This window comes from Aptenodytes patagonicus, chromosome Z, assembly GCF_965638725.1.
Source record: "Aptenodytes patagonicus chromosome Z, bAptPat1.pri.cur, whole genome shotgun sequence".
NCBI classification, from domain to species: Eukaryota; Metazoa; Chordata; class Aves; order Sphenisciformes; family Spheniscidae; genus Aptenodytes; species Aptenodytes patagonicus.
In genome coordinates, this window is record NC_134982.1 from 536882 (window position 1) to 561055 (window position 24174).

Here is a 24174-nt window from a genome sequence, read left to right on the forward strand (position 1 = left end):
TTGCACAGTTGTTTGATCAGGATTTGTGGCACACAAAAAACAGGACATGTTTTTAATTTCCAGAAGGCCAAAAAAAAAAAAAATTACTATAAGAAATATTTTTTTCCTAGCTTCTTGGTACCTTATCTGCTAAGTCAATATCTTGATTGGAATTATCATAAGATTTCCATAGTCTTAGCTACTATTACATTACAATACACATTTTGAAATCATGTAGAAGCGCACACGTGTGTACAATATACTTAGAAGGTGTCAAAGTATTTGTTTGTAAAATCAGTGTGTGAAGAATTCTTTATGCAGCAAGGTCTCAGCCAAATAAATTAACACGAACACTTAATTTGCCATTTGAATGTTCTGATTTTTAAAAATCTTTCCAGCTGACGTAACACTGAATTAAGAAACATGTGTGACATTAGGATCTCAAAATATTACACTGGATGTAATCATAACTGAGAGCAAAGTTACATTAGATTAGAAATAGAGATGATTAGTGGCTTGCTCCAGAGAAATGCAGAACATTCTAGCACTAACAATGGAAGTGCTTCTGTTGCCTCAAATCTAGAAGCCTTTGTAGGGCAATTCTGTATTTTACTAGCATAGCATACTCAGCATCATACTTACTGTGGTGCTGGCTGTTGCAGGACCAGGGGTGCCACGACCCTCTTTACCAACAACCTGATTTTGTTCTTCAGGACCACGGGTGACAAGAATTCTGAAGTGCTGCTGCCTCGTGTTTTGATCTGGTCTGATTTTAAACAAGCATCCCTGCCCTTGAGGAATCCGCTCTACTGAATTGCTTCTAGATATTTCTGACCCATTCCTGCCATTTCCATGCAGTTCTGAATTCAATCCATCATCTGTGGGGCTAGTTTCTTCTGTTGGCGGCTGGACAGGGTAAGAAGTACTCCTTTCTAGCCGTATTCGAGGATACCTGACCAATCTGTCCCCTTTTGATCCAGTAAAACCAAAGTTACATTCGCCTCCCGCACCTGTACCACTTGTCTGCGGTTGCTGTAACTGGAGAACAAAGAACTTTTTCCCTGAATTTGCTGACATATCTGGCACATGTTGCAAAGACCAACGCCGGGGTTCTGGGGTGGGAACATTATTTTGAGCCTCAGTACCAAAGGGTAGTAGAGTAACCTGAGGCACGTCTGCATTTGAAGCCCGATGCTGAATCCTCACACCACTTATGTTTAAACCTGAAGCTGCTTCATTTGCCTCATCTTCTTGGGTAGTTGATGAAGCATCCTCAGTCTGGTTATTAGAAGGAATAGTACAAAATATTCTACGATTACAGCAAATAGTTCCATTAATCTGTTGCCCTAACTCTTCCGTCAGCCTGGGTGGAGAATTTTCAGGAGTCACCTCTGGACTGATCGGAGAAGAAGAATGGTTTTCAACAGGGGGTGCATAATGCTCCCTGAAGTCAGAGAATTTACAAGGAAGTGTCTCCTCAGGAGATTCCAGGGTTGCACACTCGTCCGCGCAGCCATTCGCAGCTTTGCGCTGAAGAGAGATCTGCATTGACGAGCTTCTTGTTGGACGCACATCAATACTGTTCAGCAGCTGGGGAATAAACATGGATGTACTCCTTTTTAAGGAGCCTACTTCTTGCAAATCACCGCCACCACCATAATCTGCTCCGTGTCGGGAGAAAGCGTGAGGACTGTTTCTTCTTGGCAAAGTGTGGAATGCCATGAAAAAGTCATCTTCTCTCTCCCGGTCGAGGATCTCTGATTCGGGGGCTGTGTTGCTTCGCCCAGAGCCAAAATGAAACCGCAGCCGATGGGCCATGGTTTTACAGAGAGAAGAAAAGGAGAGGGAGAACAGCAACAATTCAGGCACTGCCAGAAGTTAAAAACCAAAGACATAAACTCCAAGAAAAAGTGTCCCATCTGCCAAACTGTTAGCACTGCAGCCCTGATAGCGACAGATAGCAGAAATAGCCCAAGTGGCAAGCAGCATTCCAGGCATGATTGGGTAAGAGCAATCAGCGCTCCTACACAACTGTGACATAGGGTAGGATGGTGGGAGTCACGTGGCCTGGTTCCCCCTCTCCAATGTAAGCTAGCGGGGGTTTTGTTTTTTCTTTTTTTTTTTTAATGCCAGCAAGAGCCTGAAACAGCACCTTCACAGCTGCTCCTTTTCCATCAGAGAGGAGCGGCCCCAGCGGGAGAGCTCTCACAGCTGACTAAGGCAGCAAACACACTCGGCACTGCTATAAATCTAAACCACATCATATTCACAAGGCACATTTGTATAAAGCACACACACAAAAATTTAACTACAACAAAAACACTTCAATATAGTGTTAAAAGTTTAAGTCAACTCCACATGCAAATGAGAAAAATTATTTCAAGCTTAGCATTTTGGTGTGTGTTACAGCATTAGGCTATCATGGCAGAACATGAATAAATATAGCACGGTTATGCTTTCAATTTTAACTGTGCTCATAACATGATTAAGCAACAAACTTCTTGCCTTTAAAAAGCCACAACTTTTACATTGTCCCTATGAACACAATATAACCTACACTACCCTGCGCAGTCCCTTTTAGTAATTAAAAATTACAACAAACAAAGCAATCGTACATATGGCAAAGATTTCTCACACAATAAAAACAGCAGAAATGTGCAAGATGGCAGGAGACAAAGTTTCTTTTTCAGTTTTACCAGGCAGTAAAGACGAGTGAAAACCGGAGACGGGTGTTGCATGTCGTTTTGTACCGATTTGTCTTAAACACCGTACAGAAACTCTGCCCATTGCTGGCCAGCCTCCAGTGAGAAAGTTAGCAATATTACCACGAGTGTGATTGCCAGCACGGAATACAGTTACGTGCTCTGAGAGCCAAAAGACCTCAGAAGAAGAACAGACAGACAGGATACACCAAAACGTAAACCAAACACCCTATATCAGCTCTATCACAACACAGAAACTCAGTGGTCTGAGGATACTCACATTTGAAGTGTGCTCACAACAGCACTTGTTAACACATACTAGAAAAGAAACTCTGTTTAGCGAGAAGTGTAGCTTCATTTCAATACATGGACATTTGTTCCCTAAGAGAACTTGAAAGCGTAAGTTTTGTCAACAGCTCTGAAAATTTGTAGGTGGAGGGTCAATACTCTATCTAGACATTTAAACCTCTGTTTGCAAGCAGCTTGTTTTCAAAAGACAGAAAATGACCAATCACAAGAGAAATGGAAGCTTAAAACGATATAACTGCCAACAGACAGCACAATCCCCTATTGTTTTAAGTGGACTATGAGCCAAAAAGAAGAAAAACATGAATAGCTTCTACACAGCAACAGTGCTGTAGATTGCCTTTTGGAAGCACAGATGTTGATAGTATTTTATCTTATTTCTCAGATAAAGCATATTATCCAAGGACACAGTCTCTCCTTGCACCAAAGATGAAGCTTGCATCATACATTCTCTATTTTGATTGGGGGATAGGAAGGGAAGGACATACTGCAAAGACAGAAAGTGCTTTGGTAATTTGGGAACATGAAGAAGAAACAAAGTTCTTGCAAGAAAAGCCATGCAAGTATTGACAATAAGTATTTCAGAGTAAAGCCAAAATAATCAGTTCAATGTCTCCTCATTCTGTAAACATAACGTGAAGGAAATCTGCTACTCTAAAAACCCCAATGTACTTGCTTTGTCAATAGCTCAGAACACCTTCTGAAAGGAAAGCAACGGCTCCTAAACCACAGGTTGCTGCCTTTGCAAGGTGGTTATGAGCCCCAGGGCAGACTGTCTACAGAAGCAGGATCACAGAAGAACAAACAGAAAATGGCTCAACAATAAAGAAGTACCGAAACTGCCAGTATAAGGCCAGTACTGCATACAGAAACTTAAAAATCTTAAGCAATGTATCTGAAATGAGTATACCAAAATCGTCATTTCTCAGCTGTCACTGCGTACAGAATTTTTCTCCTGAACCGCCACCCCATCAGCGTCCACAAGGACATCCCCGTGCATGCCACTGCCCTCTGCAGGCCAGAGCCAGGACTCTTCCACGAATTCTGCTTTGTCCTCCATGCCAACGCACCCAACCATCCCCCAGGACACACGCAAGCCACGCAGTAACGTCAGCACCGTCCTGAGCCTGGGCTTACATACTCTGCCTCACAATTACACTTACAGGATTTCTGCATCAGCTGGCAATGGAAGAGGACCTTAAAGCTGGGAAGAACTGACCCATCATCTCCTTTAAGTTCAAAAGATACAAGACAGTTTTAATAGTGCAAGTGGTCATTATGATTATTGTATGTCAACAAATATGCTCACAGTCAGCCCACTCTAAATATACACTGTCACAGACTTACCGATTTACTTCCTCTTAAAGGAGGATATAATCATTTGGCTATAAGTCCTTTTTTTCCCCAGAAGATTACAGCTTGTATGTTTTTCTTTGCTCTATATTTAATAGGAAGACAGAGGAAAAGAATGTATATTTTGAAGACAGATGTTTCCATACTGGGTTTTGTTGAATAAAAGGATCTTCACAACACTGATCCTAATCTTCACAAAGCAAACAAGTTTAGTAGAGATTGTACTGCACCCAACCAAGAAAATGTAATACCTGATCTCACAAACAAAGAGATGGTGTTACAATTTTCAAAAGACAAAAAACCAAAAAAGTCATTCACCCGGTATGTTACTGCACTGGCATATTTAACCTACTATGCTCAGAAAGACAGTGTCACTTATTCCACGTATGGCTCTCTGAAAACCTTTTCTATTTAATCATAACAAAGCAAGAAGCAGCAAGATGTTGGAAGACTTCTCTAGAAGAGCTACTGCATCAGCCAAATTAAGTTCAAGACTAAAAACTCTTAACAACATGCTGGACATTATGAGGCAGAGAACTGAAAAGGTAAGAGAGCATTATTTTGCCATTACCTTAAACCTTCATGCACCCGCATCTTGAGTACAAGGTGCAGCTCTAGTAACTACATCCCAAAAAAGGATGCAGAAGTATTAACAGGTACAGGAAAGAGACAGTAAAATGATCAGAGGATGAAGCAGCTGCTTTGTAAGTGACTAAAAATGCTGGGACTTTATCAGTTTGCACTGGAGAAGCCTAAGGAAGAATACGATGAGGTTTTCACTGTCAGAATACTGGGTTAAGGAGGACCATTTTGGTCTGACCAGGCAGGGTACTACTTTTGTGTTTAATACTCTGACTATTAGTCCCAAAACCAGATGCTTTTTATGCTTCTATCTGCATTTCTTAGCACGCTTACTTAAACAACAGACAAAAATACACCTTTAAGATGTGCTATATTTTCATCAGCTGTGTTACACAGAGCCTTGTGATTAGTAAAACACAATCAAGACAAGCACTCACCAGTCTGTTTTCATCAAACACTTCAAACAGGAGACGATGATTGGTTGGGTTTACCTATGAGAAAATTCAAATAATGTCACTTTAGGTTTATTACCTTGATGGTAACAATATATGGGTACTAGTTCATACAGTGATTAAACCAAGGCAAACAGAACATGACTAACAGGTTTTATGTAAATCTTTAGTTTTACTTAAACAGGAGCACTAGAACACTTTGTTTCTAAACCCTACTGCAACTAGAAATAGCCTAGCAGTTAACATTAAAAGCTCTCATTTACTGTGTTCAATGCAAGACAGTTACTGCGTTTCTCGTACTACAGAAGGCTCCGAAGAGGAAAGGCATGGCTGCTGCATACCGCCGGGCTGCATGCAGCCATACAGCCGAGAGGAATTTGAAGAGGACATCCCTGTGCAAATCACGGCTGCTTCTCTCTCATGTCATCCCCAGTATGTGCTGCATCCAGGAAGGGCTAACCTGGGGGGGGGGGTTCAGCTGCCTTTAGCACACCAGCAAAGCTAACTTGGTCTCAGGAAAGGTAGCCTGGCCAAAGTGACAAGTTCTGTGTTTTGGGAACAAGTCCCAGGCTAGACAGACTATCAGGGCTCCCAGATTTTTTTTGTTCTACAGCTGCAAAGCTCAACTAAAATGTAGGGAGCAAGAGTTTTACTGTATTTCTTCCAGAATTTCACAATCATCTATATTTTAGACTGTCTATCGCTCACCATTTCTAGCCCATTTATCACACATGCCTGTGGAAAACCCAACAGAAGTCTCTCCAACACTTGAAAACAGCAACTATACCTCCAGAAAATTATTTACATTGAAGTAAATTTAAGCAGAAAGACTGCCAACATTTAAAAGGAAAAAACAAACAAACAAACAAAGAACTCTGGCAGGAAGACAAAACAGCCACTATTAAACAAGAAACAAGTTCTATAGTATTTGATCCACTTGATATATTTTTTCAGAAAAACTTTGTAAGCCAGGTTACTATGTCCAACTTGTTTAATTAAGAGAATTTAGAAACAATATTCCACAACGGACTGATAGTTCTGTGGGGGTGGCGATGGACTTCCCAGTTTTGAGAAAATCAGAGAATTGTGACACACAAAAAAGGGTATGCATTACTTTATATATTCACATTATTGTTTAGGATTTTCAGGATGTTTTAACAGAGCTTCTATGAACTATGTCTGTAGTTTAAACAACACAATTGTGGCAGTTTTGTGTATTCTCTTTTCCTGGGAAAAGTAAATTATTAAAAAGGTTACCTTGAATAATATCAGTTAAAATTATAAGCACAAATATACATAACAAGTTTGCTTAAGCCTGAGTAAATATATTTCACTTTAAAATGTGTGAATTTGTTCCTTACAGTCTGTCTTACAACTCAGCATGTTTATGAGACCAGTATTCATAAAGATGGGCTTACGGAGGTGAGGTCACCGATTTCTGAATCACGTATGCAGTTGGGATCAAATTTGGGACAGCTTGAAATGTCTTCAGATAGATAAATAGTCGAAAACTTTCTTTTACTTCCCTTTCCTGTGCAATGGTCGTGATGGTAATCTCTCTACGTAATTTGTCCTCTGTGCTGAAGGCAAAGGCATTTGAACACTTCACCATAAAATGCCCTCTTACTAGGGTAATGACTTTCTAGTAAAATTCCTCTGCATTTTTACAGGCAGGCAGCTTAAGTTATCCCATATATATCTCTATAATGAAAGGTGTGCAAACATCAAAAACCATTGTGATGAAAATAGAAAACCTTAGGCACAGTCGTAATTTCGCGTCAAGACAGCTCCTACGGACTCTGCATAACTTAAAAAGTGTAAGTCCATATTTTCCCCTCTGACTACATTATAAAAACCAAAGATTTCATTAGATGAAGATGATTTTAGATATGTATTACCTAGTTGCAAAACCTAGAAAAGCTATTTGGTACATTTAAAAATAAAAATTCCACTTAAACCTCAAAAACCTGTATATTAACAATTATGTTGGTGGGAACTATCTATCTAAAAGATCCTATTAGCAAAAGAGTCAATTACTAAGACTCTATAAACAACATTCGATATGATAGCTGTTTTTAACAATTTACAATGACATCTTTTCTCAAGCAGCTGTTTAAGATTAAATTTTAAAAACCACTGAAATTCTACCTAACCTTCTTTTGTGAAAGCTACAGCTGCACTAGAATTAAGTCATTCTTTTTTGGAAAAATATTTTCAGCAACTAAATAACAAAGTTGTTATCACCCTTCTCATTTATATTATGTTGGTTTTGGTAATCACTATTTTAACCCCTTCTTTACCACTTTCAAATATTTAAAATTATTTTTTTCTGATAAAAGTCACTCAGTTTTAGCTATAATTTGGTTTTCATTTTAAGCAAGATCTAGCAAGATTAAAATTAAACTACAAAAAAAGAGCATATTTTGACCTTTTTGGCAAGTAACATAAAGGCCAAAAGAAATTACTTTTTCTATCTTCTTTCTCTACATTTGTATTTCATTATTTTTTGCCATTATAACTTAAATTTCATACAGCTCTTGGAAGTAACTCTGATTACTTACCACTGCATTGACATTTTAAAACCACAGCAAACATGCTCTGCTAAAAATACATTTTCAAGTAAAAAGAATTTTTTGTGTCAGATGATTTAACTCAAAACTTACTCTAAATAAAATCTCAATTTGTGAAACAGTCCATTTCTAATTAACCTTATGCCAATTTCTGCTGATCATTCCATCACTACAGAAACAGAAGAGCAATTACATCTGGACAAGCATTTTTTGATGTAAACACATAAACAACAAATGAAAAAAATAAACTTCTTCCCAACTTTATAAAATGCCATGTAATTAATTGTACATGTTATAATAATGATTGCAAGTAAAGGGAAACTTACTCTAAAATAAAACTCTTCATTCCATTTTGGATTCAGTGTCTGGAAAAGAAACAAACATGTTTACATACTAAAATTTCTTTAGGTTTGCCATTTTGCAATCATCAAAATGTGCAAGTGACAATTTTCTAGGAAAAAAAAGGACAGAAAGGCATGTCAAAAAAATTGAAAAAAATATTGCCAGATTATTTAGAAATTCTCTGAGTAAACCAAACGTGGGAGGATATTTGAGTCAGATGATCCTAAAATAGATGTTAAGTATAAATAGGATTCTATGAGTAAAATGCAAATCACTGAGAACCTATAGAAATAAAACCTGAAGACATTTCAGTCTCAAGATCCATTTAAACCCAGGTAAAAAAAAAAAAAAAAAAAAAAAAAATTTTTAAACACAAGGACAACTTTAGGGCTAAAAAAATAAGAACAGATTTATACTGTAAATTAAACAGAAAAAGAAGAAAGAAGAACAAAAGGAAAGGTTATTTCCTTTTAATAGATATGATACTCTTCCTGATCTCCCCCCAAGCCTAAAATCCCCCAAGGATTTTAATTTTGTTTTAATAACCTGAATAAAATGTACAGAATAAAATATGCATATAGATTGCAATCTGAAGGGAGCTCAAGCATGAAATAATAAATTGATAAAAAAAGATATTAGAACTACAAACATTAATATTTTGGGCAATTCAAATTTGGATAAGTTTAAAAACAAGTATGATAAGTCCAATGGTTTTGTTTTCATGCCAAATCATTCCCTCATTCTCTCACATAGCAGAGATTTACCAGAAGAGCTGACAGTAAAAATTGGCTCTAGACCCACCAAAATTTTATTATAGCAGAGAAGGAAAATCTTGGCTGTTTATCTTAACTCCCTGATATAGATACAATACATTTATCATGTCCAGGACACAGTGGCTCACTACACTGCATTTCTCTACAAAATGGAAATGCAGGAGTCATATTGTAGCTCAACATGCACTCGTATGATCACATCATGCTGACAACTGTACATCTTCCTTTCCCCTTTAAATTGGGGCTGAATCTCAACCCAACATATATATAACTAATTATCAATGAAATCAAATACTGAAATTTGAAAACCCTGTTCTAGAAGATTTAAGGGGAAAAAGGAGGACAAACGGAAACAATAGCATAAAAAAAGATCAAACTCTAAACCTATATAAACAGCTATGCAGGTGGTTAACAGTTGTATTCTCAGAAAAGTTTTACCTGTTTATCCTAAACAATCTTATGAGCGCAGGAAAATATTTCATGAAAGAAAAGACCATTGTAAAGGGTAGATGAAAAGAATGAGTGTAGGTGAAGGGTAGTGATAGGGGTTGGGGGCAGAGAGAAACTTTCAGCTTTTTTGCCTTTAAGGAGCACAAATGTGTTCAGCAAAAAACCCCGAAGTAATAAGAAAGAAAAAAGTTACTTTTTAAATACTTGTATTCATCAAAGTTATTGATGAATAACTGTTATTGGCAAGAGAGGTTCCATGTAATTTAACAAATGGAGCATGGTCTCACACTAAATTTGAGGGCACTACTGTCCATCAATAATGAATTAATTTTGAATGCTGCTTAACCACAAATACAAATTTCAGGAAATATTTGATGTATTAGGCAGCACAATTTTTGGTAAATGCCCTGGTAAATGGCAGAAATTTCTTCCACCTTTACAAGTCAAACAATTAATAGGTCAAGTCAGAAAGTACAAACACTAGAATCCTAGCAAAGAAGAAAAAACACTTGTAAAGAAAGGCTCCAGAAATAAATGCATGAATAACTTCATAAAGGATATTAGCAGGGAAACAACAATAAAAAGACTCATCAGCAAAAAGAGCTACATCCTAAAAAGGGCAAGTATTGTACAATAAAGAACTGCCAAGAGTCAAGCTGAGTTAGATCTTCCACAGGATATTAGAACAAACACAAAGAAGGTTTTTCAACCATATAAATAAAACGAGGACACGGAAAGAAATGATGCTACTAAGCAATGAAGCTCAATGGGGAGACTAAGCATATTTAGATATGGGAAATTATGTTTAACATTACATATGGGAAAGGCAGAATAACTAAGAGGCATCAGTACAAAGATAGAAGTTGTCACAACTGATATAGAAGTGAAGTCTTCAGATCTCAGTGCAGTCAAATTGAGGAAACTTCATCCAGACTTTTAAAAGAATTGACACATACAATCACAAACCTAGTAGCAGGAATTTAAAAAACATACTAAGCATCTTACAAGATCGTAAGATGGTAAACAGCAAATACGGCTTTTTCTACTGCAGAAAGAAGAAGAGAGCATTTCTAGCAGGCCATTCAAAACAGAGCTCCAAAAGGGAACACAAGGCATTAATCAAATTTTACAGTTGGAATAACTAAATGTGTGGAGGGAGGTAAATCAAAACAAAAAGCCTCAGAAATTCAACATAGCTAGATCATGCCAGGTGAATCTGAAATTTTTCTGATAACTTTATTTTTTCAGAGTAAGGAAACAATACGTTTGTTGCCACAACAATCCCTTTGGCTGGAACTAAGCACTTCATAAGGCTAGGTCCAGCTGTACAGTAGGATACATATCAGACAACTGCACAGGTAATGTAAAAGGAGAATAAAAAGGGGATACTGCAGTCCCTTCTGCCTTCTTGAAGGCATTTCCTGCAAGACAGTGCCACACAGAAAGTTAGCCATTAAACAAAAATGAGTAGAAAAATAAGAAACTAGTGAAGGGTTAGATGCTGTCATATTAAAAGAAAAGTTACAGAGCTGAAGGTGATAATTGGCAGCATCTTTCAGAATCACTCCCGAGATTGACTTAGCTCAATAGTTTTTTGTTAATGATTTTAACTCAAAATCAAGATATACTAATGATGTTTGCTATTTATGAAATAAACAGAGATTGCAAATTGCATAGGAAGAATACTGCTTTGAGGGCAGAAGTCTTGAGATGAAATTTAACAATTCAAACCAGAAACAACTAACTAGAACTTTCCAACAGATGAGTTAATATTACTATTATGGAAATGACTGAGAAAGTCCAGGCTTTAAGTGACAGTTACAAGAAACAGTGAAAAAAGGCAGATGCAATCCCAGGAATACATCATAGAATCATAGAATTGTTTAGGTTGGAAAAGACCTTTAAGATCATCAAGTCCAACCGTTTAACCTAGCACTGCCAAGTCCACCACTAAACCATGTCCCTGAGCACCACATCTACTCGTCTTTTAAATACCTCCAGGGATGGTGACTCAACCACTTCCCTGGGCAGCTGTTCCAATGCTTGACAACCCTTTCGGTGAAGAAATTTTTCCTCACGTCCAATCTAAACCTCCCCTGGCGCAACTTGAGGCCATTTCCTCTCGTCCTATCGCTTGTTACTTGGGAGAAGAGACCGACCCCCACCTCGCTACAACCTCCTTTCAGGGAGTTGTAGAGAGCGATGAGGTCTCCCCTCAGCCTCCTTTTCTCCAGGCTAAACAACCCCAGTTCCCTCAGCTGCTCCTTGTAAGATTTGTGCTCCAGACCCTTCACCAGCTTCGTTGTCCTTCTCTGGACACACTCCAGCACCTCGATGTCCTTCTTGTAGTGAGGGGCCCAAAACTGAACACAGTATTCCTCAGTCCTCTGTCTACAGTTGGGTTGTTGTGCAAACATTGTCCTTTTTCTCTTTCTTCCTAGGGCAGCACTAAAGCCATGAATTTCTCTCTTCCTTGATACAATCAATACTTTCACATCTTTACTACATTTTTTTTAATTTATGGTGGTCTTCTCAGAAGTCTTCTTATCTTCCTTTCACATGGATCCAAAGCTGGTAAGTATTGCTTCAGATCAGCAGTAACGTTACAACCTTATTTCCAATCTAATGCTCTCATTTCAACCTCTCCTATCTTTCTGCACTATAGCCATTACATTTTAAATGTGTAGGAGCCGAATATGCCATGTCTTTAGTAATCATGCTTTTATACCAGCAACATCCTTTCAAACAAGGACAATGTTATTCTAATAAGAATCAAGAAATTCATTAAAAAATTAAATAAAATAATTTAAAAAAGAGATCAGAAATTGAATAAAACTCTGGATCTGGTCACCATTATTTCCTAAGAAGCAAGGGGAAAAAATGAAGTCCTATATCCATGCCACACCTCCTATCTCCTCTCCCCCCATTTCACAGACTTGCTACAAAGGATTTCTCTGAAAAGTCAAAGGATCCTTGCACCTTCATGATCTGCCTCACATCCTCTCTGCTATCATAATTGTCCTGAGTTTTAGTCACAAAGTAACAGAACAGTTAAGGATCTCCAGAGATCCCTTCCAATATCTAGACCATCTAGACTCACGCTACCTCATATTGAAATTCTTCCATTTCATTGAAAGGTGAAAGAGAAAAATCTCCCTCCCATCCTCAGGCATTCGCAGTCAATGGAAGCTACCATACTATTTTAAGACAATAAACAAGCGCTACAAGAACTGGACTTGTCTAGACAGTTATTTTTCAGTAAGCCATTATTTTTCAGGAATCCTGAAGCATATATTTTGCAAACAAGCCCATGAAAGCAAATGCATAGACTGTTCATAGGGTGCAACTGTTCAAATGTCTCCGACCTCCACTGACTTCTCTCCAGATGAAATGAGTTGCCCATTTAGTAGCTGGTAAAGTCTGAGCCCGTATCGCTATTGATACAAAATTATTACAGTGGTCCAAATTATTTTTTAAATGAGAAAATAAACCTTCACCTACACTCATTTTATTCATCTACCCTTTACAATGTTAAGAAAGATTTATCAGTACACAGACACAGGTGTACTGATTTAATAGTTTCTCATGAATATTGCCATTCATAATAAGACAATCAAAGTCAATCTTGCACTTCAGCAAGAACATGTTACTTAAGATTATACCAGAATTGTAATAGCCAGGTATTTTATAATAGCCTGAAAATGACCTATCAAGCCTAAGCATTTTCCATTCATATGATTTCAAGAACAGGACTTGACTCCGTGCAACTACGTCCCAGGAAATGGCATGACAAGCAGCACACTCTCTACAAAAACAAGATATGCATATTGTAAGAAAACCTCCCACATACTTGTATGGAATTGGCGATAAATCTTGAACCTATTTAAGGACACAAAAAATGCCACAGTCCATATTGTTACTATAGCATCAAACTAGGTACTCTTTTTTGGAAAAGTTAACATTTTTCTCACAAATTTTAATGTCAAAAATCTCTACATAAAGCTAAGCTAGATGGGCTATAAAGAACGTATTTAAAAGGAGTCAATGAATGTAAAAATGCTATTATGAAACACGTACCAATAGTTAACCGGGAAATCTTTTAAAAATTACTTTTACTTTCCAACATCAAACATGCTCTGGGTCCTGTGAAAAGCTCTGCCTGAATCTTCCAGGATTTCACATTGGTTTTCTCATGACACCTAATGTTCTGATTTTAGAACAGCATAATTCTATTTTGTGTTTTCAGTAACAAAATTTTCCTCACTATTCTGTTTTGCAATAATGATTTCAATTGAATCATTGTTGATTCTGAATATCTTCATAAAAATGACAACTCATTATTTTTCCTTTACTTTTCATACTGGTTATGACTTCTTTCCTCTCTGCCATCACTACCACTAAATTAAAAAAAAAAAAAAATTCTTAGGGCCCTGATAATAACAAATATCCCCTGGTGGAATTTTTGTTTGTGTGGAATAAAATTAAGAAACCAAAGAAAATTTAATTTTGGTTCTAATTAAAAATGAAAACATTTTCAGTGCATTTCCAGGCTTTTCTTACAGCATATCTTCTGTCATTTAGCTATTTTAAATTCCCATATTAGGAAAGTATTTTGAAAATGGAAATTTTGAAAGGGAACGTTAAATAATGATCATTTTTTCTAAAAGTCAAATAAAATATAATTAAAACAGAGCTTCTTAGTCCTTTATTTCAGCTATGTCTTTCATTAAAATATGACTTTGATAAAAGAAACAGTGAATGATGTAATGAGATTTGATAAGCCAAGGTTTAGACAGTAATATGCAACATACTAGGATTTTTTTCTCTTTTATTTTTCTGTCAACAGATCACGCACACTGAAGATGCATGCACTTGTTTTCTTATTTTGGTTTGAAAAAAAATACATTATTCAGTTGCTATACATGTATGCAACCATTTAAATACATGTTGTATTATGTTATAGAATTGTGTTCCAGTATTCTTAATATTTCCAAAACAATAGAATAAAAAAAAGCATATACATACCTTTTTAATAGTTTTTGTCTGCACAAGAGCAAGTTCTCTGTTCTCATCTGCTACATACAAGGAAAGTTTCACATATGGGTCACTGCAAAAGAAGATGTCATATTTAATGGGAATATAATTTTACAGCCAAATACAATTTCAGTATAAATTTGTCATTTAATTGGATAACATCAGCTCTAAACAATTCTAGTGAAAGTGTTTTCAGTGAAACCTAGTAACTGTAACAAGCTACTGAAACATTTATAATACGTGTTTGAATATGCTTAATTAAATACTGACCACAGCATTAAAGATGATTTAACTTGCAGCTTTGTCCCATTGCTATGGACAAGAACCACTTGCTTGCATACAACTTCTGCTCACGAGCATGCACGTGGCAGTCCATTTAAACAAGTCAAGAAAAAATCTGAGCCATGGATTTTAGGAGAGACTCACTGTAACTAACCACTTGAGGTTGACAGGAAATGGAACAGGAATTATCTTGAAAAAGTGGTTCCAATTCTACTGAACCATAAAACCAAGCTGCGTGGTATCAGCAGTGATACCAGTATGGTCCTTCTGTCCATCTGATACCCCTGCCCAGATCCTGAGCTCTTCTACCCATGCCACAGGTCTCCTCCTCACCAGCTGGTTCACTGCGGTGCTCACTGCAAACAGACGCTCGTACGCTCATCTCACAGGCAACCCACACTCATGGGTCCCCACCGAATGCTGTCATGGACACTCTCCCCAGCTGGTACCCTTGCCCAGACCTAGGACCTCCTACTCCCTGGCTAGTCCAGCTTGGGGTATGCTAGTGAACGCCACACGTACTGTTCCACGCATACCAGGTCTGTGTGTCTACCCTGGCCACTTGTTCTGGCCTTTGTGTTGTCCCTTCTTCAACGGCAGAACACCTCTGCATGGAGCTATGCGCAGAAACAGATCAGACACTCACTCTGCCCCCCAACAGCCGGCACCCAGACTGCGACCAGCAGCCCCGCTCCAGCCACTGGCACTGAGCCCCTCACCTGCATTTTGGATAATCTCCATGAAGAAGATGCTCCCGCCTTCCACATACCCTTCCATACTGAATAGCACACTGACCCTGCTTCAGCTTTTTGGGCCCTTCTCATTACCAGGTCACTGAAGATCAAACACTATCATTAAGGTTTGCATAAATGCTTCAGCCTCCATTCAAATCCAATTTCCAAGGTCAATGAAGCAGAGTGAACATTAAATTTGCAGCTATGGGGTATTATAACTGCTACCTTGAGCTCTACATAGTAAATAGAACCACTGCTAGAGCTATTTTCCATTAGAGTTTATTTGCACTTAGGGAAAGTCTTGCCCACTGTGCCAGAACCAGCCAGCATAGACAAATCTGGCCTCAGATGTCCCCCCCACCCCACCCCCTCTTCTTCTTTTCAGAAGGAGAAGGAAGTAGACATATTCCAGAGACCATACAGCACTCTATGTCAGACATCTTTCAGATATAAAACATGCCACTAAAGGAGGTCACTGCTTTCACCCTAACTTCAGCTGCTTCTCACTGTTGCGGTGCCGCGGGTTTCTACCCTCCAAATCTGTGCTTTCTGATTTCTTTCAGCAGGGAGACAGTAGCTACGACAAGGGGCAATGTGGAGAAAGGCTCCATGGCACCAGTATGAGATGACAGTCTGCTAGGTCCTTTCCAGTACCAGCAGAAGAATACTACATCTGTTGGGAGCTCTAAACATTGAAGGACTCCACAAGACCTGAAGAAGGGAATCTTGTATGCTACAGCAACCTTAAGTATGCTAGTGTGGTTTCCACAGTACTCACAAATAATACATTCAAATATAACCTTTCTTTTATGGAATAAACTAGCATGGCCACAAAAATGATCCGAGAGCTGGAACACCTCTCCTATGAGGAAAGGCTGAGAGAGTTGTGTTTGTTCAGCCTGAAGAAGAGATGGCTCTGGGGAGACCTTCTTGCAGCCTTTCAATATATAAAGGGGGCTTATACGAAAGACAGAGAGAGACTTTTTACTAGGGCCTGTAGTGACAGGACATGGGGCAATGGTTTTAAACTGAAAGAGAGCAGGTTTAGATCGGACATAAGGAAGAAATGTTTTACGATGAGGGTGGTGAGACACTGGCACAGGTTGCCCAGAGAAGATGTGGATGCCCCATCCCTAGAAGTGTTCAAGGTCAGGTTGGACTGGGCTTTGAGCAACCCGGTCTAGTGGAAGATGTCTCTGCTCACAGCAGGGCTGGGGGGGGGGGGGGGGGGGGGGGGGGCGGCACCAGGGGGGTGGACTAGATGATCTTTAAAGGTCCCTTCCAACCCAAACCATTCTATGATTCTATATTGAAAGGTGTTGTGGTTTAACCTCAGTCAGCAACTGAGTACCACGCAGCTGCTCGCTCAGTCCTCCCCACCCCCCCGCCCCCGGTGGGATGGGGGAGAGAATTGGAAGAGTAGAAGTGAGAAAAACTTGTGGGTTGAGATAAAAAGTTTAATAATTGAAATAAAATAACAACAACAATAATAATGTAATAATAATAACAACAACAATAATAATAATAATAATAAAAGAATATACAAAGCAAGTGATGCATGATGCAATTGCTTACCACCCACCAACCCATGCCTGGCCAGTCCCCGAGCAGCGGCCCCCCTGGCCAGCTTTCCCCAGTTTATGTACTGAGCATGACGTCCCATGGTATGGAATGTCCCTTTGGCCAGTTTGGGTCAGCTGTCCTGGCTGTGCCCCCTCCCAGCTTCTTGTGCACCTCCAGCCTTCTCAGTCGGTAGAGCATGGGAAACTGAAAAGTCCTTGGCTAGTGTAAGCATTACCTAGCAACAACTAAAACATCGGTGTGTTATCAACTTTGTTCTTGTCCTAAATCCAAAACACAGCACTGTACCAGCTACTAGGAAGGAAATTAACTCTATCCCTGCCAAAACCAGGACAAAAGGACCCAACTGGGAGAAAAACATCCTGCAGAAACAGAATAACTTCACATGGGTATAATGTCAGAAAGTGGAACTAGAGCAGTGCCTCTGCTTGAAGAGAGGAAATGGGTGGAAGAATAAAACCAGGATACTCAACTGCTCCGATGCTTCCCTTTCAAGATTGTAGCACAGTCAACTGGATGCCAATCTAAGGTTTCTTGAAGGAAGGATAAACAACAGACACTCAGATTACCAACCATTTAATTCAGAGATTCAGACACTCTCAAATACATTTCTCTGATGCTGTTTAAATTTAAAAACAATTTTGTGACAGTATCACTACAGAATAATCAGCAGTTGAGTGTTCATTATACTAGATGCTTAATTTACTTGGAAAATAAAATACCGCAGTAAGGTGAAAATAAACTAAGAATAAACAAGACAATGTTGGATTGATTATTGTATCAGTAGATGCACATAAATGCATCTACTTAAACGGCAATTAAATTCAGCATTAAGCACCAAGGTTTAAAAGAAAACAAAGCATCATTGTGATTAAAAAGAAATGCTGATACTACTTTGAATTGCTTAATGTACTGTGCTGCCTAATAGTTACTGGCAAAATAGCCTATTACAAGAAGCAGTAGAAACCAGATATTCATTGAGGCTTGCAGTTTGCAGTGTGTGGGAGGAATCAAACAGCGCCTTTCTGACATAAGCCAACATGAAGAAAGAAGTCTGTATGGAAGGAGGAGGATTAAAAGGTAAAATTAAGGACCTTATAGGGCTGTGAAACGAAAGTCTTAACCCCAACACTGCACAACATTAAGAAACTAAGACTGACTGCTAACATTTGAATCCACAGAAGCATTTAGGCATGTTTGTGGATCTCATGTTCAAGCTTTTCTGCAGGTCTGGCCCTTAGTTTTAATTCAATGCTTAGACACTTAAGTCCGTGTCTAAGAATGTCATTTTGCCTTCAGTTTTAGCTGGTCTAAGTCTGCTGCTGAAGTTAGCCTATCCTCTCCTTCACCTTTGGCCACATATTCCTGCATCACTGCTAGTCAATCAGATCAGACAGCTGATGTGACTGAAAAAACCACTACAGAAACAATAACAGTAATAATTACAAAGTAAGAGCTTTCAGATATAGAAGTTTCCAGAAGATAGGGAGGAAAAGAAATGCCCAGCTGGGATAAAGGGAAGATAAGACCTCACTTTCAATGGAAGCAGAGACTCAGCTTAGCTTAAGCCAATTGTAAAACCTCAATCTTAGTTACTTCTGGAATCGAAGCCTAGAAAGTATTATTTTGATAGCGATTTTACTGCACAGGACATTGACAGCCATATGTAAAACAAACAAAAATCATATGGGTATAGGTGGACCTACATCTAAGCATAATGGTACTACTTACGCACACTTGAAAAACGTGAAGGTTCTTAAAGAAAAGACTCTGTAATGCTAAATAGGTGGGAATAACACCCTCCCAGTTTTAAGATATCAATCCATACTTGGGCAATGCTGTTTTCATGAACCCTTAGAAATATGAGAAGTTCTTAATCCTAAAATATCCTGGATGAATCTTCTGTCTACAGAAAATGAAGAACCGTGAAGGTGGCAACAGTTGGGTTTTTTTTAATACATTTTTAAAAAAAAACCAACAAACAAGAGAATAATTAAGTTTATTACAAATTTCAGTAAGAAAATGTTGCCTTTACTGAACAGACTATTGACATCTCTGCCCGCTTGAGAAGCGGGACAGACTGTCAGACTAAACTGCACCAGCAAAGTTCTCACTCCTGAATGTGCGGCAGGAATTTATCCAAATGATTAGATATTTGAGAGTGTTTACTTACATGCAGTCGTTTAAGTAAACGAGTAAATGACCACTTAGCTGGTCAGATACTATAAACCAACCTAAGTTGACACTGCTCTGAGTAAAGCTGTCTCACACCCCTCTCTACCCTGGCCACTTGTTCTGGCCTTTGTGTTGTCCCTTCTTCAATGGCAGAACACCTCTGCACGGAGCTATGTGCAGAAACAGATCAGAGGAAGGATTCAAATTAAACGCAACAGGCAGTGGGGCAAGAAGAGGTCACTTTCCAGCCCAGTCAGGACCCTTGCTCATTTCAGCGTGCAAATGTGCTAACATTTGCTGTTCTGGGAAAGAGAGGATACACAACAGAGGCAGGAAGGAGCGTCAAGGGGAAGGGCAGGAATTTTTATTTATTTCTTTTTAAGTCATGATGTCATCTTAATGTTTTCTAAAGTCTACCATCTGACTTAATCTTTCAACAAACTAAACATTGCAAATAAATAGAAAACAGCACTTGTTAAGGACATCTTTAAGCCACGTGAAATGCACTGCCAGCTTGTTTTTTTGTTTTTGTTTTAGCGTTTTGAATAGCAATGAGCATTTAAAAAAAAAAAGAAAACTGTTAAATAGAATATAAGGAAATAAGGAAACAGCAAAAGAAACAAAACCTGAGATTTACCACTACAGTTTCTTATCCAGAAGCTGTGGCTGATGTGATTTGATGACAGCTTATAGAAAAATTTGTTTAAGTCACGTTACCTGCTTTACATACTGCTAAATTCAGCATTTCATTCACAACTCTGGAAGCTGCAGCTGCCTCAACAAATCTGACAATTGGTAATTTTTTTTCTGTGCTTTGAACTCATGATCTGTCCCAAAGAGATGTGAAACTTCATGTGAAAGCTCTAGGAACTGAAGGATCAGAAAGCCATACTCATTTAGCAACAGTGGCAGAGACAGCATCTCATTCACAGATTGTAGCTTCCAGGCCAAAGTTTCCTAAAAGAATTTAGTTATCTGAAGAATAATCACCACACACACAACTTCTGTTCACGCCATCAGAAAATAAGAGGACACGAGTATCAGATACCACAGAGCAGAACACTGAATTTGTAACAGTTTTCTTCTCCACTTGGAATTAGCTGTAAATAGGAAATATTGTTGACGTCTATAAGGTTGCTTCTCTCACTGCACAGTTCTAACTAACCTAGAAAAAGTTTACAGGAAATCATGTAATTTTTCTTCATTAGGATGCAGTATCATTGTAAGCACACTGAGTCATGGCAAGGACATACCCAGATTCATGATTTTGGAAGTATCTTCTGTGTCCAGATAAAACACAGACTGGAACTTATTTTCAAGCACCATACACACTAGTTCTTAGTTTAAGAGCTTGAGCTACATCTTTGTTCGGAGAAAGCTGTGTTTTGACATTAGTCAATTCAAAGGAAGGTCTTGGTGAAAACAAGACAGTTTGTTATGGCTTACAGGTTTCAGACAATTCCACTGGGGACAGGGTTCCATCACTTCTAATTTCAGCGAAGTTGATGTCTAAATTAAATTGAAATATAGCAGAAGAAATTGTTTCTAAATCGGCAGATCTTAAAAAAATAAAAAAAATGGGATGACTCAGGTGTCATTCTACTGCAGCATCTAGCCCTCCAGAGTTCAGAAAGACTTATTAGTTTCAGCACAGTGCTGAACTGAGCTATTTCCAAACGTTTGAATAGGGTTGTGACTCAGCTAATAAACCCACTGAAAAAGAAAATGCCAAGAAGAAGAAAGCAGATGCTCCAGGGCTGCTCTGCAAAAACCAGCTCTGCCCAGCAAGGTCAATGCCGAATTCACCGGATCCAGAGCTGGCACTCCAGCCAGGTGCCTACGTCCTCCGGTCTCCACAGCATCACAGCACTCGTGCTACTCAGGCAACGGGAAAACTCAGACATGACCGGACTTCCTTCCCCACAGCTCCAGATAACAGAAGCAATCTGCAGAGAGCAAGTCTCTCCATTATTTCTAATTATTATCCTGGACAAACTTGGTAAATGGCATCAAAAGGTAAAGTGAATATTTACTGCAACTTTTCTCTAACCGTGTCTCTTTTCAAAACACTGCTAAAATTAAATGTTACATTTCCACAAGGATTTCACTTCCCTCCATTAAAACACCTGATTCTTACAAAAATACTGCTGAACAAAACTTCCAAAACCTACAAAATTGTGCTTGAGCAACAAAACACCTCATAGCCAGAATGTGTCAATGTTAAAGAGCATATTCTTTCTGAAGAGAAGGAGCCATTAAAGAACTGTAGAGGCATTACTGTACAATAAATAAGTGATCACTTTTTTTATGCTAGGAACATACTTCGACACTTTGACCTTAAGACTTCATAAGCTCAAAGACCTTTTCATGAGAAGTGTTGTTAAAGAAAAGGTCAAGTTTACAATAATTAAGGTTGGGTTTTGTTCGTTTGTTTTCTTTTTTACAGTTTCTTTGTGATACTCCTCTTACACCCTGGTGCTGTGCCATCTTTAAACTTCCACTGTTGATCACAAATAAAAGCTCATCCTCTTGAACTCTAGCATTACCTGCAAAACTTCTTCCGGAAATTCAAAACTTATTTCTGGGCAGAGACACAGGATACCAAGGATATTGAAACATCTCCATAATGAAAACATACATGAGACCACGAGCCTTCTAACAAAGTGAATTCACTGTGTGTTCAAAGGCCTGTAACTGCAAATGCCATGCCCCTATTTTAGAAAAGTAACTGCTATTAAAATCTAAGCAAAACATTCAGCTACACTAGTCATGAAAACATAATAATATGGATCCATCACCTGAACACCTGCTCTCAGATGTTGATTTAGCTAAAAACCACAAAAACCAAACAAACACAAACGAAAACCAAACACACACAAACCACCATGTCTAACCAGACCAGTTCTTTCTAGACTCCTAGAAAGAACAACAGAAACACAAGAAATGAAGATGAAAGGTTCAGGACTTCAGAATGCCCCCAAAATATATAAATACAGTCAGCCTGCCTGTGTTTCTCATGGAGAGATTGTACAGCGGAAACAACCTACTCAATCCTCATCTCAGGCATTTTACCTAAAGGGCATATTAAAAGCAATTAGCAATGGTTATCCCTACACAGAAAGTGCCTGTTACCAGGCCATTCACCAGTCAGAATGGATCCGCCAAGCAGAATTCAGAATACGTTACCATACTCTGTCTCTCACATAGTTCTACCATAGGAATCTTAATACCTATATATAATTGATCAGGTTTACAGAAAGACTTGCAACTGACCTGTAGCAGCCTTAACCTTCCTACCCATTAGAAGCTACAATGCGCATTAGGATGCTGACCATCAGTGAAAGCACAGCTGAGCAAGGAAAGGACTAGATGCAGATCCAGTAAGTATGAAGGGTAGTGAAGGCACAACCATGACAGGTGACCAAAAGCACACATCACATGAAGCGGGCATGCGATTAACTGAAGAAATTTTAGTGGGTGGAAAACACTGTTAATAGTACCAGGGAAGGTGGAAAGGGGAAGAACAGTAGATGCACTTGATACCCTAGAGCACCATAAAAGAATACGCTTATTCTTGAAACCTTGTTTACTGAGAACTGAAAATGAATATACAGATTCAACCAAAACAAAGTCAAACCAAAATCCAACAGGGTATACACATCTTTTTCCCCAATGAAGAAGTCTACTTCGCTTTATAATTTCAGCTTACCCATTCAATTCTGGATGGAAGATATACTGGATATACCTGGATGGTGCATCTATTTGAGGCATTAACATGCATGTGAATACTCCTCTCCACTCTCCTCCCTCCCCAAATGCTGGGATCCTCCAAACCCAAAATCACAGAACAAAGCAGTACTCAGGGTACTATTCAACCAAATCCTGGTAATGCTAGGGAGGAAGATGACTATGAGCTGGATGAAATCATAACCAGTGGGTTATGAAAAGACTTCTGGAAAAAAGAGAAGCTTGAAAACAAGTGTAATGGAAGCACGATATTTTTTACTTTTTAAACAGTGCAGAAAGAAAGGAGGGAACAAAGCAGCAGCCAAAACCTGGTTTGACACTGCCAAAAGCTGCCCCACTGGCACCACCCCCTCTGTCTAGGCTGGGCAGGGCATCCTCCGCGCCTGACACCATGGGTACCAGATAGTAGACTGACCATCCTGGCTGTGTGTGTGCACATGCGTGCACGCACACGCCATTAGCGGATTATAGGGGACAGCCTAGGTGCATGTAAAGCTACAGAAGCTACATCTCCAACAAGAGGTGTTTTAGATTCCGAAATCCATGTGCTCCAAAGGGCCAAGGGCTGCTTCTAATCCACACTGCCAGCAACAGGGGCTGCATGGGTGAATGAGAGAAAGATTGAGAAAGAGATCAGAATTTTGGGGGATTGCATGTGGATAGGTTACAGGTGATCATTCACACTTTGTAAGCATCTAGTATTGCTGCAACCTGGTGTGATCACACAGCTGAGCCTACTTTGAGACCAAGGTTGGACTAGAGACCTTGTAAAGTCCCTTCTGGACTGAATTTTCCTATGGCCCTATGATTATAGTCAAGTAAAAATATTAGCACTCATTGATCCCAGAGTCAGTTTATAAAAACACACATCCGAACAACTTCACCCTTGGTCCCTACCATCACTACCACCATTGTTTAAAGACCTCTGTACCGAGTGTATTTCAACAGAAGTTGCAATTAACAACTTTCTTGTTCCAAATGTAAAGTTTCAAATCGCATTGTACGCAGCTCATTAATTTAGATTAAGTTCTATACAGAATAGTTAAAACACCTAAAAAAATGAATATTTGTAAGTGTGGTCAAGGAATTGGCTAAGTTTTTTAAAAAATTAG

General features: G+C 38.8%; 1 protein-coding gene across 11 annotated transcripts in view; it reads right to left on the minus strand.

Moving 5' to 3' along the window:
- LOC143172316 (E3 ubiquitin-protein ligase NEDD4-like) overlaps window positions 1–24174 on the minus strand; it is a 207690-nt gene that overhangs the window by 104866 nt on the left and 78650 nt on the right. For 5 of the 11 annotated variants that reach the window (XM_076361594.1, XM_076361592.1, XM_076361590.1 and 2 more), the window contains 3 exons: window positions 14535–14616; window positions 8271–8309; window positions 5360–5413 (listed from right to left, as the gene is read on the minus strand). Coding sequence is in view for 9 of the 11 variants with exons in the window: in XM_076361592.1 (XP_076217707.1) it covers window positions 5360–5413; window positions 8271–8309; window positions 14535–14616 (175 nt within the window). In the remaining 2 variants the exon portion in view is untranslated. Of the gene's footprint in view, window positions 1–621; window positions 1928–5359; window positions 5414–8270; window positions 8310–14534; window positions 14617–24174 lie in introns of those variants that run through there. The other 6 variants (XM_076361588.1, XM_076361587.1, XM_076361584.1 and 3 more) reach the window with 3 other exon arrangements.